General features: G+C 39.5%; 3 protein-coding genes across 3 annotated transcripts; 1 reads left to right on the top strand and 2 right to left on the bottom strand.

The window, feature by feature from the left end:
• Positions 1-432: 432 nt before the first annotated feature.
• On the top strand, positions 433-4,499 carry LOC135644413 (ATP-dependent Clp protease proteolytic subunit-related protein 4, chloroplastic-like). The gene is made up of 8 exons (XM_065161957.1): positions 433-565; positions 733-985; positions 1,308-1,511; positions 2,410-2,465; positions 3,093-3,219; positions 3,322-3,393; positions 4,020-4,133; positions 4,219-4,499. Exons 2-8 carry the CDS (start codon positions 740-742, stop codon positions 4,252-4,254), a joined length of 855 nt encoding a protein of 284 aa, XP_065018029.1. The 5' UTR covers positions 433-565; positions 733-739; the 3' UTR covers positions 4,255-4,499.
• A 219-nt stretch (positions 4,500-4,718) lies between these two features.
• Positions 4,719-9,983, bottom strand: LOC135644412 (RNA-binding KH domain-containing protein PEPPER-like). The gene is made up of 6 exons (XM_065161956.1): positions 9,461-9,983; positions 7,463-7,706; positions 6,589-6,737; positions 6,230-6,484; positions 5,197-5,391; positions 4,719-5,063 (listed from the first exon to the last, which is right to left on the bottom strand). Exons 1-6 carry the CDS (start codon positions 9,866-9,868, stop codon positions 4,884-4,886), a joined length of 1,431 nt encoding a protein of 476 aa, XP_065018028.1. The 5' UTR covers positions 9,869-9,983; the 3' UTR covers positions 4,719-4,883.
• A 502-nt stretch (positions 9,984-10,485) lies between these two features.
• On the bottom strand, positions 10,486-17,387 carry LOC103994605 (protein ORANGE, chloroplastic). The gene is made up of 8 exons (XM_009414993.3): positions 17,061-17,387; positions 16,499-16,613; positions 15,476-15,592; positions 15,301-15,387; positions 13,962-14,038; positions 12,049-12,176; positions 11,216-11,352; positions 10,486-10,963 (listed from the first exon to the last, which is right to left on the bottom strand). The coding sequence occupies exons 1-8, from the start codon at positions 17,279-17,281 to the stop codon at positions 10,886-10,888; spliced, it is 960 nt and encodes a 319-aa protein (XP_009413268.1). The 5' UTR covers positions 17,282-17,387; the 3' UTR covers positions 10,486-10,885.
• Between the last annotated feature and the right edge of the window lie 3,527 nt (positions 17,388-20,914).

Genomic DNA, 20,914 nt, shown 5'->3' with positions numbered 1-20,914 from the left:
CGCCTCTGGACCTCCGTCACCGACCTCGACTTCAACTTCGCGTCCTTTCCTTGTCCTCTTGCGTTCGACAGGTTCGTCACGACCATGCTACGCACCCGCGGTGAGCGGCCCATCCACTCCCTCAGCCTCTCCCTCGGATCCCGCAACGACAAGGATAATGTCGCTGAGTGGCTGAACCACGCTCTCCGCTGCGGCCTCCGGAAGCTCCATTTCTGAGAGCTCAGAAGCCGTCGTGCGTACCGCAATTACAATCGCTGGTATGTCGATCTGAATCTGCCCGACTCCATCTTCACGTGCTCATCGTTGACGGAGCTGGTCCTGAATGCGCCGCTTGTGGCGCCTCATTGGCCTACTCCATCGAGGATACCTGGTGCTCACGGACCGCAACTCGTCGGGCGGCATAGTCTCTTCTTGCTGCCCCGATCTCGAGGTCTGGGACAGGTCCAATTGCTACCAGCCGGAAGTTCTCGCCGTCGGTTGCCCTCGCCTCGAGTCTTTTGACCTCGGAGCACGTCGACGCCTCATCAAACTGAGCGTGATGGGGCCGCAGGTCACGCGTCCCGTGGTAGGGTGTTGATCAGTTGAACCCAAAATATACCTTATCTGTTGGCACACACATTTCTCTCTCCACCGACATCATCCAATGCACAAAAAAATCATTCTCTTTTGTCACATTATTTCATGAACATTTATTTGTTTAATCTTATATATTAATTTTTATTTTGGGAGAAGCGAAGTGATGGTTGACTTTGGTCAACAATATAATGAGGTTAGTGGAGGGAGAGGGAGAGGGAGAGGAGGAGCACCGGAACCCAAAATGGCATTCGTTCTCGCCGCTTCTCCTTCTCTCCGCTCCACGGGAGGCTTCGTTGCCGGAAGTCGACTTCCCGGCGATTTCTTGAGGTACAAGATCTCCAAGCCCTCGCTATGTTGTCCGTCCTCGCCCGCCTCCTTTGCCCGGAAATGCTGCCTCTCCGCTTCAATGGTATCGATCTTGCTCTCGGTCTTAGATTCTTGAACCCTTCCTTGATTTGATGTTTGTTTCTTGCTACGCGGTTTCGCCTCGGTTGATTTTTGGTTGCCATTGGTCAAGTCTATATGCAAACGCATGCATGCCTGCCTATACAACTCTGTTCCTAATTGTTGGAATCAGGCTCTAGATTGATCGTTTAGGGTTTTGATGTGCTTGTTCCTCCATCAATTGCTCGATCAGTGATTGTGATGGAAACCTGATTAGAATTCGGCTCAAGCAATTTCTACCCGTGGATTATCCCCTGCATAAGCGTATGACTATTTTTTGTCGATAGCTCGTCCCTTTTAGAAGAGATGACGCTCGGGAGCCGCCGCCTCCAGATTTGGCGTCTTCCTTGTACAAGAATCGGATCGTATACTTGGGCATGCCGCTCGTCCCATCCGTTACGGAGCTCATCCTGGCAGAGTTTCTTTACCTTCAGTCCGAGGATGCTGTGCAGCCCATTAATCTTTACATAAACTCGGCTGGCGCTGCCAAGGTCAAGAACCCTTTCTTAATGCTCTTATCATACGATGAACATGTATTTATTATTCATTCATATGGCGAACATATACAAAATATATAACCTCATATGGACCAAGAGAGCATATATTGGTTATTGTAAGGCCTTGTAGCTTTCTATTTGATAATGTGTTATCCGGATTGATTTACGTGTTGGCTTATTTTGACGCGATCCATCTGACCTGCATCCACATCAGACTTTAAATGGTGTTAAACATTCATCATATCAAGTCTTTATGGATTATGACATTATCAAAAAGAGACATATGTGTGGATGCATTAATAAAATGGTGGTACAAGGCTTTGGCTCTTGCTATCGAGACATGAAGGGCCGATGGATGATTGAACAAAAGTCAAATTGAGAATTTATGTGCACAAGGGCTGGCATGTTGCTCTTTTACGATTTGGGTGACCAAGGTTTGAGCCATGGAAATAACATAGCCTTCTTGCTTGCAAGCAGGGGTAAGACCAAGACCATGTCAGTTGACCTTCCCCGAACCCTGTATACATGCACCTTTGTTAATATTTGGCATTTAGTTCATTGTAGCACTTGTCCTTCTTTTTAGTTATTCAGTGATTAAATATTTGCATATGGTTGATGTGGTCTTACTCGGTCTGTTATCCAGATAAGATGATCTAAATTAGTAACACAAAGTATTTGAGAATTATGATTGTTATTGACAACCCCTTTTGTCTATATAGGCAGAAGGAGTAATCTGTTACCTGTTACAAAGATTGTTTCTTCAAGTTTGGCATGGGAATTAGCAAACGCACTCGAAATCATTGTTGACAGAATTCTTTTTGTTAGAAGTTGCCATATGTGGTGTTTCTTAAGTGGTCGGTGCATTAACTGATATAAAATTTTCTCTTTGCAGGTTGGAGAGAAACTGCCGTCTGTCACAGAGGCTTTTGCGATCTATGATGTTATGAGGTCAGCCAAGTACATGCAAGATTTGAAACTAATCTGATGATTTTGCCATGATACAGTGCACCTATCTGAAGCAGCTCTTTCCTAGTGTTCTTATATACCTTACCTTGTAGAGGGAGGGAGGTTAGGAGGTTAAGGGAAATAGGAATATTTGCTAAAGTATCCTTGAAAAAATGATTGATCGTGAGCTTGTGTACAAAATGGTACGGTGATAGAAATCACCACAAAAGATGTTAAATTCAAAAGAGAAATTTGGACATTTGCTGAAAAATCCTTGAAAAAATGACTAAGATTTGATTGGCACAAAAGTAGACGACTGTTGAGGGTGAAAATTTCAAGAAAAATTATTTTTCAATAGCAACTCCAAGTTCCTTTTATGAACCAAATGAGATTCGATGTAGATGGGCCCATGTAGGTGGTCAAGGTGTAGAGTGTTTAAATTGGAAGTTGGATGGTGAGAGCATGATCTAGTTTGACCATTTAAAATTGCATTTGATTTTTCTTTATCTGTCTCATAATTCTTCTTTAACTCATAATGAGCTGATAGATAATTTGTTATTATTGAGGACTTTGAATGTTAATTAAAGTCTTCTTTGTTTTATGGTTTAACAAGTTTCTCCGTGATACAAGATTCGTTAAACCACCAATTTTCACACTTTGCGTTGGCAATGCTTGGGGAGAAGCTGCTCTACTTTTGGCTGCTGGTACTAAAGGACATCGTGCTGCTTTGCCATCATCGAGAATAATGATCCGGAGGGTACAATATTTATCAGGCTTTTTTGTTATTTTTTCCTACTTTTTTTTTGGAGGGCTTCTTGATATGTTTTATCACATGATATCAATCTCCTCTGATTGGCAGCATGCTGCTCAATGTCAAGAAGAAGATACCGATTCTGTAAGGAAAATAGTAAGAGACACAAACTTTGAGTTGGTAAGAAAATTGTTAACTTGAGCCTGTATTTTGCATACATTATATGCTGAAATAGCACCTTGTAAATTGCCTTTGGCCGAAGGGTATAGTTCGCTTTATGTTGACAGGACATTTGGTTTAGCGAATATCTGATAAGTGTTGTTGCACGTTCTTCAATTTGAAGTTCTCAAAAACATATAACGGAAAATATTTAGATTGTCACAAATCCAGATACTGTATTAATTGTCCTATAGAATATGATGATCAGCCTTGCTTGTCTACAAATTGGACATTAGGTCTTCTACGATAACGATGTGACATACGTGCAAAGCTAAAAAAAAAAAAAAGAGAGAAAAGCTGATTGGCAGTCCCAACCAAAGGGTTTCATGTGATAGCTTCTTAATCTTCATATGCATTTGCTACATATATCACTTTGTGGTACACTTTGTAGAGAACATAAATCTAGTGTAGGAGTTTGAACTGGTATTAAGCATTCAATGTCATCTTGGACCTGGTATCCAATTTCTTGGGAGTAGTCTTTTATCTCATCTATCAGTGACACTTTCTTGCTTCTTGTTTCATTCTGCTTTTAATTTTTATTGCATCTTGGTCCCTTGTCCGTGGTGCTAACGCAGTTGCATCGTTAGATTTGTCTCTACTCATTTCACACAGGAGAACCTCCCTGGAAGATCAGCGAAGACATCAGGCGACCAAAGTACTTGACTCCTCATGAAGCTGTTGAATATGGCATAATTGATAAGGTACACACACCCTGGTACTCTTTGTGTTTTCCTTCCCAAACCATGGCAGAATATGCAGCAGCTATGCCCCTTTTCGATTTTGCAGGTATTGTACAATGAAAGAGAGCCGAAGGAAAGATAAGGCGGCGTCCGATCTTAGTGGAACAGTTGTTCCGAGCATCGCAACGTTTCTCACCATGTGAAATCACAACATGTGCCACTCGATTCCGAAGCAAAGTCTGAAGCAGGAATCTCTGACGAGTTTGCCCATCTTATTTTGTTTTCGCAAATATATGTTCTGTTCTATATGCAGTATATGATCTCTTCGGTGCAAAGGTGTAGATATTTTATCATGACCGTATAAGAATGAGGCAGATTCATACACTACATTCCAAATATTTAGTATGGAACCTATTGATACAAGATTGCGGAATTAGAGTGCGGCACAAATCAAAAAGTATAATATTTAGAATGCACCTCTCCTTTCCGACCGATCAAAGTAACCTTCTCTTGAACCAGAATCGAGAGCCAACGTTCCATTAAGGTCTTCTTGCCATGCAGGTAGTAAATTTACACTAGCAGAATGGCACCACACACACACCACAATTAGCAGCCAACAAAAGATTAAAAACAAAGATGCAGTTACTGTTGGATCATGTGGAGAACCTCATACAGACTAATATTTAGCTATTACTGAATCTGATCAAGAAACATAAACTCCCATTAAGTGACATACAAGGTGCTTTTGTGCAAGCAGCAGGAGGCTCTTTCTCAAGGCCTATATCCACCATACCCTCCTAGTCCAGACGAACCATATCCACCGTAGGAATGTGATGCATAAGATGAGGATGGGTATGCTGTACTCGCCAACTGCGAGTAACTCGATCTCAATCCTGTATCAACACCACCATAGTTGCTTGACACAGGTTCTCTACGCCCCGTGATGAACTCCTGCAGAGGATAGAAGAATGCAACAAGGTCATTGTTGAGAGAAAAGCAGCAGAGGTAGGCACCCCTGCGTAAGTGTTATCCCTCCATCATCCATGAGGAGGGAAAAGGCAGGGGAAAATCATGGGCAAGCTACCTGAACGAGCTGTCGAGCAACATGAACCTGTGCCGTTGTGCCCTTCATTTCAACAGTTATCTCATCGGGCAATCCTCTGGTCTCTTGAACAGTAATTACTGCTCCACTGGTACGTCTTATGTATGCTATATTGCCCCCTCCTATACCAATAATATCTTCCGCATATGTAAGTGGAATTTGCATTTTCTGTGTGACCTGCATCGGCAAATCAGATCAAAATATAGTTCAACAATATAGCAAATACAAAACAGGCTCAATCAGATGATTTCTGAAGCAATAATACAAAAATCTATCACATATTTTCTTCGTACTTAGAACAATAGGTAAAAATATTATGCAACTTCAGGCACTTGCTGTTTGTTTTACTTTTTAACCATGGCCAATGGTTTTCTGAACCAAAAAAGCTTCTAGGAGAATCTAATTGAACACTGTATATGTTGTCCAACTGAACTTCAATAAGTTCAAAAAAAAAAAGAGTAATCAATTTTCTTTTACCACAAGTTTTTGGCTAAGAACCAAGAAGCTGTTCTACAATATTGATGTAGGAACTAACAGAGGTACTTGAGTAGGCAAGGACATAACATATTGATCACAACATCTTTTATCTTCTAGGCAAGTTCTTGATTTAGCAATATGTATAGTACTCATCTAATGTAAGAAAATATAAATCCACAATTGAAATGCTTCGATGTTTTCGATGACATTAGATATTGAATCTGTAGATTATTCCTCCGAAGGTAAATGGTCGACAACTAATATTTCTCCATCTGAACAGAGCAATGAATCAGCAAATAATTTGATCCGGTTTCTTTTTCAATTATCTACGATGCCTAAAAAACATAAAGTGCATAAGGCACATGTCATCAAAGATAACTAAAAAACATTCCTAGGCATGCTTGTTATATCCCTATGCATGTTTTGAAACTCTTAGCAATCATGCATATAAAGACTAAAACCACAAAACAAGCATGCAAGAACGTAAAAAAAATTCTAACAATCTTGCAGTGACAGTAAGGGACGACGGATCAAGTACCTCTAAAGCACTGCCAGTGCGCCCGAGCGCCGAAGAACGTAAACCAGAGACAGCAGGATCCTGTCCATATAATGCCAGTCCGCTACGTGGTATTTGTGAGTCTAATTGAGATTCACGATCAATAAAAAAGGAATCTCTCTTCAAAGGAAGACCATAGTCATTGCCAATTGCAGACTGTTGCACGCCGTGGCTATAAGATTGAGTGTTTTCACCCCATGTGTCAACTGGCCTGTCTTGTGTAACTGGTGTATTATACTAACAAAATATTGGAAAGTGATACCGATTATTAATAAACATCTAGTTGGCATGGCCCACATTGTAAATAAAGTTAAAGTTCAAGCATTTGAAGAAAGTCTTACACTCTTCTCAAACAAAGGAAGTACACTGTGATCAACCAAAAACTTCCTGAGATGCCCAGTAACTGCTTCAAGGGCTTTGAGGACCTTCAATGATTCACCCTGTATTTCTACAATTCTTTCATCTGGAGCAGCATAAAATGGCAACTCTCCTATGCAATAAAAGAATCAGATGCCATGTGTTTTAGATATATTGCATACTAATAAAAATAGTTATCTTTGGTAAATTAATATATCCCAAAATGTCATGTGAATAGAAAAATAGTTGTTACATATCAGTTGAGTGGCACATTTTTTGCATATGGTTGATCCATTCAAAACTTTAAGCCTATTCGACAGCTTGTTATACTTTTATTTATCGACTTTCCATCTAGACATTGTCAAGCCTTTTTGAGTGAACTCAGGTATCTACCTGGCTCCACATAGAAAGGCAGCTTCACAGCATGTAGGCCTAGTAAACTGCTATTTGGGTATAGCAACTACAAGACCAGGAACTATTATAGTTTCAGATCAGAAACTCATATACTTCTCAATGGTTGTATCATTCATTAAGATATTGTCCATATGGATGGTCAAATTTTCGTCACTGTCCAAAAGTCAGCTATTTACCCCACAAGCGTACAAGTGAGATATCATTCAAGTTCGTCAACACAATGCAACACAACACATCTCATTCTTTGAGAGCAAAAGAAAAGAGTTTCAGATTTATCATGTGCTCTTAAGTTGGCATAAAGATCCTAGTAATCATATTAAGCAGAAATAGAAACCAGATATGATTAAGCAAAATTAGTTTACCAGGAAAATATCAACCAAAAGAACAGATAATCCAAATTTCAGTTTCTTGTCACCAATTATGTAAGGACATAGAAGCACATACCTGATAGAACCCGCACAGTGGCATTACTACTCTCTTGAATAGACCTTATTGCTTCACCTTTCTTCCCGATCAAATTCACAGCTTGTGATGAGGCCACCAACAATCGGACTGAACATGTACCAGGAACAGATCCTGAGTTTGAGCTGATATCTGAAATACCATTAACACGTTTGAAGATTCTTAGCACAGCATCCATAGCTGGGGATATCTCAGCTTCTGGTTCTTCTTTACCAGATATCAGAACCTGAACATGAAAAAGTAAAACAAGTATCTCAATTTCAAAACAACCAAACAACAAAAAAAAAGCCCATGCATGGTAGATACAAGATAAAATGGCCTAGATAACAATACAGATAAATCTACATATTGAACCAACAAACTTAATGAACTAAAACATGTTGAGAACCTTTTCAATATTTCACAGGTTTAATATCTCCATTAGTTAAAAGGATTTATGAAATGTGAACAATCTTCAAGTAGATGATTGCCCAGGGCACATACAACACATTGCACACAAATTGTAGGATCTAAGAATAATATCCTAAAAGTTCTTTAAACATACCCTTGCATCACAAAGCAAGGATCTCTATGATTCTTCAACCATACAAAGGTGCAACAGAAAAACATAAAGGTAAGAAGTTTGCTGCTTTCTGGTAAGACCGTCTAGGCCTTGGACACCTTGCATGTGCATGCCCCAATGCAGCAACTTAAGTTGATGTGCTATACAAAACCCGCCTTATATAAGCACTCCACTAAATGCTATCATGAATTTTATTTCCGTTCTTACGACAGCTCTTTCTTTTGTGTATTTCATTCTCAATAGCGAAAAAATCCATGTAGCCGACCCTAAATAGTTAGAACTTACAGCTTTGTTGTTGTTTTGGTGTATTATATACATTGTATACATATCTAACTTTAGTATGGACATACATATATATGTATTACATATGTAGAAAAAGAGAGAAGCAGCAGCCTCAAAAGTTCTTAACCACATCAAATTATGATTTTCTGAAAATTTTGTCTCCACTCTATTTCCTCTCTTATCATGAACACTGAAATTTTTGCCTCCACTCTATGTCTACATTTGTTTTGTAGACATAGATACATATGTGTTGTTAGAGGAGAGAGAGGGAAGAAGGAACAAACATGGAAATTCTTAATCTCCATCAGTGTCAACTTCCAAGATCTCCAATGTTACATACTAATATCAACCAAGTAAGCACATCATTATGGTGAAATGCCCCAATTTCCCCAATTTCATAAGACACACACACACACACACACACAAACACGGGAACAAACATGGAAATTCTTAATCTCCATCAGTGTCAACTTCCAAGATCTCCAATGTTACATACTAATATCAACCAAGTAAGCACATCATTATGGTGAAATGCCCCAATTTCCCCAATTTCATAAGACACACACACACACACACACACACACACACAAAAACACGGGACTTTAGTTGAAAGTTCATAAGACAATCATTATGGTGAAATGCCCCAGTTTTCAAACCTGGGGTTACCCAGTGAAGCCTTCTACACACACACGGGACTTTAGTTGAAAGTTCATAAGACAATCATTATGGTGAAATGCCCCAATTTTCAAACCTGCGGTTACCCAATGAAGCCTTCTACATAAACACACGCATGGGACTTCAGTTGAAAGTTCATAAGACAATCATTATGGTGAAATGCCCCAATTTTCAAACCTGCGGTTACCCAATGAAGCCTTCTAAAACAGTCACCTTCACAAAAGTTGGCAAATAAAAGCCACTATTTTCCTTTCGTCCTGTTATTTCGTGAGATTAACACAAATTTAGGAACTTTGGGTTCGTAATTCCAACTATCAACTTCAAATCTTTCAGTCATCAAAGAAAGAACCATTCTTTCGCAAACTAAGAAGCCAATCAGATGCTAGACATAAAAAAGTTATAGATCGACAGGAAGAAAACATCGTTAAAAGAAACCCTAAAACAAGGGGCGAAAGACTAACAATGCGATCACTGACGCCGATGGGCCCTTCAAGGATCCGAACGCGAGCCTTGGTCTCCTCGCAGAGCTTCTTGATGAGCTCCCCCTTGCGGCCGATGATGCTCCCCACCTTCAGAACGGGCACTACGAGGCGGAACACGTTGTCTCCGGGCCACCCGGGCCACTTCTTGACTTCCACGCCGCCACCCTGCGCCGTCGGGGCAGCCTCGGCGGGAGGAGACTCGTCCTCCGCCGCCTCCTCCTCCTCGGCCTCCTCCTCATCCTCCTCTTCCTCCTCCTCATCCTCCTCGGCGGCGGCGTCGTTCTCCTCGGTCTCGGCCTCCGCGGCGGGGGAGGATGGCACCTCCGCCTTGGTCTCGGCTTCGGCGGAGGTTTCGTTTCCGGCACTGTTTTCGGGCTCCGCCGCCATACCTGGCAGTAAGATGGATCTGAGAAAGAAGGGTTTTGGAAGCTGTGGTAAATGGAAGGGGGCGACGGGGTTTAGGTTGCGTTGCTCGATAAATCGGTCAATGACCACTCTGTCCACTGTGTCCAACTTCAATACCATCAAATGGTCTTTGCACGTGCATGCCTCGCACGTGAACGTGAGACGACGGAAATGGGCCGGATTGGGCTCCACGCCTACGGTGTTGGGTTTTTCTTGCCGGGACCAAAAGTACATGAGATTGGTTTGGATCCATATGGCCACAAATTGGTAAGCACATTTCCTACCACTTATTATATATATATATAATAATTATTACGGCATATGAGAGAATATTGTAATGAACGACGAGCATAACAATGTAACGCATTATTCTTTGACGATTAATTTAACATGCAACTTGAGCTCACAGTGAAGGCATTAAGGCAGACACATGCTCTCCAAATACTTTGCGAACTTGAGCTCTGACCAAGCTCACCCATCTGAGGCCAGACATTTCGATCATATTTTATTTCCATTCATATGTTGATTTTTCACATGATAAATCACAATCTCACTTTGACCTGCGAGTAAAAACATATATATACATATGTATAGACATATATATAATGTCCTTTAGAACCAATTATTATTATATGACAAGCACGTCTTTTCACGCAGTCCAACTGCAAGACACGTCAGGCATCATCAGCATTATTCTGTATATCATTGGTCATCATCTTACGCACTTTAAACAAGACTCTAATGTTTTACCCATCTGCAACGTAATATAATCACGGAATTCAGCATTCAGGGAGGGACCTCGGTTAGCTTCCCCATTCTTTCTCAACGAAGCTTCTCTTTTTTGCCTGTATATACATTACATATGGACTGCGAGTGTCATGTAGGAGGAATGCTTCAAAGAAGAAACATACAGCCGGCCCAACCAATCCGCTGGTGAATTTAGAAACTGCTAACTGAAACCATGCACAGAAATCCGAACTGACAAGAGACCTGCATGATCTAATCGAATGGATCGATCCGTGGGTCATGCTCACTGGCCATAGCCATCCCTGTGCAGAGACACGTCGGACACATAACCTGCAAACAAGCCACCTAGCATGAGTTCTTGTGACATTGGCAAAGACAAGCAACAAGGCCAGCCATCTATTGACCTGGGAGCTGTAGAAAAACAGGCATAGAATGGGGAAAAAATTGAATTTTCTGGTAATAGCAATAAAAATTTTAGTCTCAGTAAGTAGTTGCAGAGTGGTGGATTATTGTTAGTTCACAAAACATATAAGACAACAAACAGGATCCATAAAACTGCCAATTTGCATCATTATATCTCACCTTCCCTGAACCTGAACAATTCGAGCACCTCTCTGTTCGAGGCGGCGATAAAGGCTGATCACCATCATTGACTGTGGCGACAGGCTGAATTAAAACAAGAGCTCCTGTGCTTGAACAGCGAGCACATGCGAGATAACCTGCATGTGATATGAATAAATTTATCAGATAGAATACATGGGAAACACGGGCAACCTGTTCGCCTGCCTTGGATAGTAAATTCCATTTGAACTCTAAATCAAAGATTGTTATCAAGGCTAACAATCCTTCCATTAGAGTATTTCATAAGCTGTTAAGCAGGAAAAAAGACTGTTTGGTTTAGTACTCAATCGATCAATATAAGTGCAATGGTTTCTACGTAACATGAATGAGTTCTCATCGACATACAAATCGACTTATTCTGAATCAAAGAATTTTCTTCATTTTGGCTAGCACGCATACCATAATGTCATAAGATATAATTACTATTCAACTAGCATTGTCACTACTCGAAGCATATTTCATCCAGCAATCAAGGCATTTAATATATGGCTATCGACCTCAAAGGAAGAATTCCATAATAAGCAAAAGAAGCAAGCTTCTGGATTCTTGATTCTACACAAAACTATCAATTTCTCTGTTCTCCCCTTTTCTCCTCGGTTGAGGTTACCATTTCCCACACCACCAGTCCATCTTGTCTATAACCCTAAAACCTAAACCCCTTCAACATCACAGCAGAAGAATAAGAGATGATATGAGTGTACAATAACAATAAATAATAGATCACAAATTTTGATGTAATTAAAATGATATAAATTAATAAATTTCAAGTGAAAGCTTAGGATCTTGAAGATTACCAGTGCCTAAACAGTATCTGCAACGCTTTTGCTCCTGTTGTTGGACATTGTTGATCTCAACAATCATTAAAGCTGATATAACTCCTACCGCTCCACCTGAGAAGGATGCTACTATTGGATCGACCTGACTGCAAATCATTATGCAAATATCCAGTGAGAAATGAATATACAACCCAAAAAATTGGCAAATAATGCAAAAGCATACTATAATAATGCCTTTAACATCATTCGCTCAAAAAAGTTAAAAATGCTGATTAAGGAATGTTCTTCACAAGAAAAAACCAGGAGTAATAAAGAAAAAATTTATGCTTTGCATACATGAAGAGGTGATAGTTGGTATTCTATTTATTGCCCGAACAAACTAAACTAAGAGAACGTGTCAGGCTCTCGAATTCACCAAAACAAAATGGCACTTTCAATTTTACAAAAGAGGAAAATAACAAGCAACATATGCAATAAATACATTATTTTTTAAAAAAACTATCAACACTTCGTATCCCAAAGTTTCAGTTGCATTTAAGAGAGATCAGCATCCTTCAAGAATGAAAGGCATTATAACAAATTGCAATGACAATTATCTGGAAATCTAACTCATAGGCTCGTATAATATGTTTTGGGGGTATGGTTCAATCTAATGATGGTAACAATCTGAATGCTGAACTGATAACTGGGTAGCCTGTTATGAATATACAACCCAAAAAATTGGCAAATAATGCAAAAGCATACTATAATAATGCCTTTAACATCATTCGCTCAAAAAAGTTAAAAATGCTGATTAAGGAATGTTCTTCACAAGAAAAAACCAGGAGTAATAAAGAAAAAATTTATGCTTTGCATACATGAAGAGGTGATAGTTGGTATTCTATTTATTGCCCGAACAAACTAAACTAAGAGAACGTGTCAGGCTCTCGAATTCACCAAAACAAAATGGCACTTTCAATTTTACAAAAGAGGAAAATAACAAGCAACATATGCAATAAATACATTATTTTTTAAAAAAACTATCAACACTTCGTATCCCAAAGTTTCAGTTGCATTTAAGAGAGATCAGCATCCTTCAAGAATGAAAGGCATTATAACAAATTGCAATGACAATTATCTGGAAATCTAACTCATAGGCTCGTATAATATGTTTTGGGGGTATGGTTCAATCTAATGATGGTAACAATCTGAATGCTGAACTGATAACTGGGTAGCCTGTTATATATTATAAAAATAATATACCATTTCAAATGTTATCTATTTTCTTGAGTGCCATCATTTTTTAAGTTTCAAATTTTGACTTTGAGACATTTTCCTAAGGATAGCACAAGACAACTGTACTATACAACGATGGTTCCAATCACTCCCGCATCAAAGTATCCACAACACAGTCTCAGAAATACTGCTCATCCCAATATTTGGAGTTTTACCAACCTTGCCCAAGTAGCCCACCTACTAAAGAAATACGATAGGTTTGAATTATTCAAAGCCCCTAAAGTAGTGACAAATAATGGTTGGGTAAGGATTAAATATTGGAAATATTCATATTCATATCCACTTTTAATCAGTGGATATGAATATCAAATGGATATTAAATTATATAACCATATTTGTCCAGAACAGATATAGTCATAATTATTGAGGAACTTAATGAACTACGAAGTCAAAAAGTGTAGCAAGTGCTACCTATTAGATCAACAACTTATAGGTCGATAAAAAACATAAAGAAATCATTCTTATAGTAAAAATGGTAGAACAGATCACCTTTGGACTTAGAAATTATAATTAACAAGCTGCTTCAACAGGTTAAAAACATGTCACAGTTATAAACTTGATGGTCGAACTCTCAAAGAAACTCCTGTGCCAAATGACAGTGAGCAAACCAGTATAGTTCATCTTTTATCCTAAGTGCATCACAGCCAAGACAGTACCTTAGTTGCATTGGCAAATGCATACTACGTATAAAATCTGCATAAGATGTTCCCCCTAGTCCCAACTTGAGCTCCAGCTGGAAAGAGAGAGAAGGGAAATAAAAGTTACCAGGTCAATGTATACCCATAATAGAATCAAATATTAAATGGAAACAGGAGAAAGTTCATGTTTCAAGAAGTGCTGATGCATGTCCACCAGAACAAGTGTATTTACAGATGAAAATATGGCATATATCACTTCTACTTGCACAAGACACAGTTGTGATTTCTGCTCATATGCTTCAAGACAGACAACAAACCCATATTAAAGCTAAGAAGCAGAGAACTCTCCTGAATTATCTCAATTCTAGACAATTAGTTGTGATGTATAATCTAGAGATGCTTCAGCTCTCCTCAATTAAGAACACACAATCGCAAGCAGTCAAAAACAACCCTAATACTGAAATTTAGTTCGTAAATTATTAGTTAGTTCATAAGATATTCCTTTTTAATATGTTAATTCACTTATAAATCAGAAAGCCCATATTTGATCTGTATATGGTTTTGTTTGTCACTAAGAACAGCTTAACCATGAAGGTTTCCTGCAAAAATACAGTGCATCTCAAATCGTTCCAGGAAGCAGGAGCATTTATGGAAAGTGAGAAACTTGCACCAAAGTAAGATATTGTGGCACAAAACCTGGTAGAATGGATGAAACATTAAAGATAAGTTGGTTAGATATTTTAATTACAGAGGTAAGGTACCCATATTTGCATGAATCTTAACATGTATTTTTATGGGATATGGATATGCATGTTAACACACAACATATATGTAAACTATGCATATTAGACTTGGCTTCATAGATGCACGTGAAGTTACAAGTGAAGAAACTATATCTAATCGAGAGGTACATCGCCTTTTCCTCGCACCACGCAAACCGAAATCAGGTTAATCTAGATAAGCAATTATCATGACTGCAACAAATCTTTTTCTCGGATACATGTTGTTTATGTGGACAAGTGAACTAACAAATGGCAACTGTCAAATGCACTAAGAGCTGAGGTCTACAAAAATTTGATAATTTAAATCCCTTTGATAGTTAGTAATTCCAAGTTTGTCTGACAAGTGAATGTTTTTATGTGTCTCATCACTCAATTTTTGATGAAAATTGACTAAAATATAATCATGTAATGGTATTTCTTTACAGTTTTGCACACTTCATTATCATGTAATCAGCGATGAGTAGATAAACTGATAGCAGACACTATCATTATCATGGCATATTCATGTTTCTTTCTATTTATTTTGCCAAGCTTGAAAATCAATAGTAACAACAAGTAATTTTGAGGAGACTTACAGTTGGTGCAAGAAGGCCACCAAAGATGATGATCCCCCCAATGACAGTGAAGCATGTAGCATAGTACACCTTCAGATTTGCTGGTGTCTGATTCCAATACAGTTCGTAAAAGACTTGCATATTTACAGAGACTAAAGTAGATATTAAATAAACCCAATGCTTCATAAACAATTACCAAGGGAGGCAGAAAGGGTATGAATGAAGGGAAGTCAGGAAGTTCATTTTCTTGTTTCTCGTTAAAAATTCCTAGTTCAGCATTTTTTATTCTCTGTTGTATCCTTAGCCTGCGAACCTGCAAAAGGTCAAAAGGAATTGTTGAAGAAGCAAATTGTCAGGACAAGCGAACTATAATTTGCAATATACTACACAACTTACTGGATTAGGTTAGGCACTCACTCCTGGAGACTTGCAGCATATGTTAATCTACTGATCTTATCTATGAAGTCATGCACAAAAATGATTGTTTACAGAATGAGTATATGTTACACCACCACAAAGTATCAGGTGGATAGCATAGGATCTATGTCTGTGCTATAAATCTTTTAATTTCCTCACATCATCGGGGCAAACTGCCGTCAAGTACTTCAGGGTTCATCTGTATCTTCTTTTGCATAAGCAGCAAGTATTCCTGACAGTACAGTTTCAAAGGTACATAAGGACAAGACAATCTGTATTTTTCCCAATAGGTATTATATTTTTTTCCCCATTTGGTTGATCTTAAAACCGAGTTGACTAAGTATGACAGAGCTAAAATGCATATTGCCTCTTTGATGAACTTCTGGGCTTCTTCTGTGCTGAACAAGGAAGAGATCATTCGGATGCAAGAACAAGAAGGTATAGATAAGGCCATATAACCTCCCTTTGATGGATAATCCTTCTGATTTCTCAATATTATTTTTTTAAATGGATCACTTAAATTCAATCCAAGTGACTTTAATATTTGATCTAGTAAATATTGTGCTATATTTTTATTTGCACGTGATACTAAATCCTTGATTAATCTATGAGCCAATCAGGAGACACTCATGAAACCATTTCTGATATAATTTACTATAAATCAGCAAAGTCTGATATATTTTACAAAGGGGCACTCACGAAACCATTTCTGATATAATTTCACTGAAGTCTAATATAAGCTAACAAATATGATACCATTCATCTAATTTCATATGTGCTTAGTAGATCAAGAAAAACTCACCTCCTCCATGTGCAAAAAGATCTTATTTCGACGACTTTTGATGTTGTCTTGGATTTCTTGCAATTCCATTTTTGCAAAATCCTGAACCGTTTCAGGTCCTTCGATTATACAAAAGCTGCATTTGTAGAAAAATGGCATAATAAATCAACATAAGGAGAAAGAATGTACATGAACTGCAATAGTTTGGAGATTATCCACATCAAAGCATGCTTTATTACATGGCAACATACGAGGATTATTTCATACACATATGACGGAATCCAAAAGGAATTCATAAAGACGACAACACTGGTACACTAGGCTGTTTTTAAGAAGGAGCATTGACTTCAAATCATTCAGCAAACATGACCTGATTACCTTGTCTAGAAAAATCAAACGGCTTTTTTCATGTCTCCTAATAGTCACAGGAGGGTGACATCGCCAAACTGGTTATGTTATGAAGAAAAACTACAGTCTCGAATAAAATTAAACCAAGAACTCAGCGAACGATGATGTCGACGCAATCGCAAACATCAAAGTCAGCTCGGTCTTAACGTAGAAAACAAAGACTTGAGAAGAATACCCTGCGGGGTTTTTCTCGGCCAAATCACCGGGGCCGGCCGTGTCGACCGAGGAGGAAGAAGGGACAGCAGCATCGGCGTCTCCCGAGGCCTTCGGCGTCCACCTCAAGATCGCCGGCGGCTGCTGCCTCTGGATCTTACTCGTCGGAGCGAATCTCCAGCTCGGATGGCGAGGGACGAGCGGCTTCGAGGGGGGTCTCACTATTCCACCGGAACAGAGCATCTCTTTGCCCTCTTTTGCCTTTCCTCTTTCTTTGGTGTCTAATTCTTGTTAAAGAGGCGGCAATCTTCTCATTCTTTTTTGGTGTGTTGTGAGGAGAGGAAGCGACCAAGTGGCCACCCACGTAATTCGTGGTGGTCGGGAACTATATAATATATATCACAATAACGCGATGGCCACCCACGTAATCAGTAATTTAAGTGCCTTACTTTATTTATATATATATATATATTACATAATCGGTCATCATGCACTAAGATCCGTGGAAGAAAAAGCCCAACCTACCACTCGTTTGCTCGTGCGATCAAGAGTCCAAAGAGCAATTCGAGATGATTATAAGATATCGCTTCTCCAGACTATTCGTGAAAATATTCATGAGAGTCCAAGGGTAAGCTCGGACGATTATAAACGGCATCCACTATGAAATCTGCACAAAAATATTTTATCTTTCTCTTATGTTAGATCAACTCTAGTATGGGGTGTTAAAATCGAGAACATAAACCCATAAAAATTGATGATCTCGGGACTAACTTAAGCATAGGAGGAATTAACTCAAGAAGCTCTTCTGATTTGAGGAGGCACTTTCCATCTTAGAAGAAAAAGACCAACGTACCACTCGTTTGCTCGTGCGATCAGGAGTCCAAAGAGCAATTCGAGATGATTATAAGATATTTCTTCTACAGAATATTTATGAAAATGTTCATGAGAGTCCAAGGGTAAGCTCGGACGATTATAAACTGCATCCACTATGAAATCTTTATAAAAATATTCTCTCTCTCATGTTAGATCAACTCTAGTATGGGGTATTAAAATCGAGAATATAAACCCACATAAATTGATCTCGGGACTAACTTAAACATAGGAGGAATCGACTCAAGAAGCCTCTTCTGATTTGAGGAGACACTTTTCATTTCAGATAATCTACACATATGGATCCGAGCGATATTGGACTGACAAGGATATCAACGATATTTTCTCTTAATATTTTGGTGTTGAAAGGATGGCCTAATAACGCAGGAGCATCCACAAGCTGAACCTATCAATAAATGCCCAGGTGATGAGGCTTTTCCCTCGACTTACAACACTTTTGCTTAGACGAAGCAGTAGCCACCATTTCCCCACATGGATGCATCCATTTCGGCACAAATATTGATACGGTACTGGTGTCCGTTCAATGACCCGAGACTCTTACCCCTGGGAGTGCCACCGGGCCATCTACTCATCTCTATTCAGGCATTCTTAAGCCTTACCCAGCAAGTGCAAGCACTAACCAACATGATGCAGGTTGTTGCCCTTCTTCTACCTTGTCTAGCCCAACAAGTGATGTCATGGTCGGCAACTCGACAACTACTAGCATCGACATCCGTTAAGGTCTCCCCACCCGATAAGTTGCTAGCCTCTTAAGGGCATCCGAGGCCCACCGAATCACCGACCGAGCAACCGCCCCGCTCCTCAATTCTGAAGTTCAGTAAATCACCCACCACCGCTCTACTCCACTTGAATCTGAGACTCACTCTATCGATTCAACTGACAACTCTCTTAGGATCCAACTATAGCAAATGGATCGATGCTTAAAAGAGATGCATCGAGACTTTCAATAATCCAAGAGTGAGCAAGTTAACCCCACCTAGGGTCAATCACTATTTATCTAGGAAATCTAAGAGGATTCAATCCCGACAAAATTTTACCTCCCATCATTGGAGGCCTTTAATGGTACTACTAACCTAGTGGAGTATATTGCATCTTTCAAGCTCAAATATCATTGTACTATGGATGCCCCAATGTGTTGCGCCTTCCTAACCACTTTAAGAGGCTCGACAAAAGAGTGGTGCACTCATTTAAGGTCGCTCTCCATTAGCTCCTTTGCTCAAATTATAAAAGAGTTCGAGCTCGACTTCCTTAGGAATATGCACTCGAGGCCATCGATAGTAATGATTCTCGAGCTTAAACAAGGCAAGAAGGAGACATTTTCGTACTTCATCACCCGATTCACGAACAAGATCCAAGGCATGGATAATGCTCACCCATCACTCATGATCCAGTCCTTTATGATGGGACTAAAGCCCACCCGCCTCTTTTGGTCATTAGTAGAGAGGACACCAAGGATGGTCCTCGAGATACTTTAAAGGGTCAATTAGTCCATTGCCATTGATACAATGGTCTTAGGCAAGTGTGGAGAGTCTCACAAGAGATCGAGGTCAAAGCAACCATAATCCGCCCCCACCCCAATGTCACCACGATAGAGGAAAAATAAATAACCTAACCTGCCTCTCCCGAGGTCTGAATTGACCCCCTGAACTCGACCAAGACTGAAGTTGCTTTATAGATAAAAGAAAAGGGCTTGCTAAAATATCCTCATGTTAGGATCAAGAATGACACTAAGAGAAAGGGGTGAATTAGTGTAGCGGATAAAAATGATAAATTTATAATTTCGAAAAACTTCGTGCGATGAAACTCTTAGTTCAACAAAAACCGTTTTGAAAAGATGTTTGACTCGAATAAGTTTGTAAGTGAGTAGATAGGAGGGGATTGGATAGTTTGGAATGAAGTAGAGTATAATGCAGCAAAAGTAAAGTACACACCAAGAAGAGAACACGGTAATTTTATAGTGGTTCGGTTGTTTGACCTACATCCACTACTGACACCTCCTCCAATGAGATCACTGGTTTCCACTATTGATCTTTCTTAAAGGGCAAAGATCAATCACCCATTTATAGAACTTTCACAAGTGGCTCACTCTCCTTTTATAAACTTCTATACTTAAAAACAATGGAGGTGAACTCTCAACTTTTGTAAGCTATTTCACTATAGTTTCGGTTCAATTCTTATTATTTCTCTATGCTTTACCAGCCGAGAAGTAAGGGGTATTTATAGCCCTCAATTGGCTTCAGAATTGGAGCCAAAAAATATCACATCCTTGATTTTTTAGGTACTAGCAGTACCACTACCATTGTTGGGCGGTACCATCACTTATAGACTGACATTGGGCAGTACCATCGTCTAGTCTGGTAGTACTACCGCATGACAAAGCCTCGGAGACTAGGCTCTAGCGGTACCACCACTTGGCAGCATTAACTGCCAACAGTACCACCACCCAGATCTCCTAGGAGGAGGAGCCTCAAGGGGTTCACCGCTTAGCAAGGCTCCAAGTGGTTGAGTGGGCCTTCCATACGGCCCAACTCAACTATGTTTTGGGCCCAATTGGCCCTTAACTGAGTTAGTGGGATTATCTACCAATCTAAACCCTAATTATGTGTTAACTTTGATTTTTAAGACATACATTAAACAAAATAAGTCTGGTAAGTTTAGGTTTCTTCCAGCGAGCTTTAGGCAATCTTTCGGCGGACTTCCGACGATCTCTCGACAATCTTCCAACGGACTCCCGGTAAGCTCTTAGACTTCACGATAATCTTCGTGATGAGTTCCAATGAGCTTCTTTGGCAAGCTCCTTAATTTCTCGACCAATTCCAACGGCACTTTCGACGAACCTCTAGACTTCTGACAAACTCTCGAACTCCCAACGAATTCTCAATCTTGACTCTGGCACTTCGTTTTGCTTTATGTATTGATCACTATCGTAGTTAATCCTACAAACTTTTCTTAACATATAGATTGGATCAAATAATTTACCAATTG

Source organism: Musa acuminata, chromosome BXJ3-8, assembly GCF_036884655.1.
Source record: "Musa acuminata AAA Group cultivar baxijiao chromosome BXJ3-8, Cavendish_Baxijiao_AAA, whole genome shotgun sequence".
NCBI lineage: Eukaryota > Viridiplantae > Streptophyta > Magnoliopsida > Zingiberales > Musaceae > Musa > Musa acuminata.
This window is presented reverse-complemented; position numbering and strand designations above follow the sequence as displayed.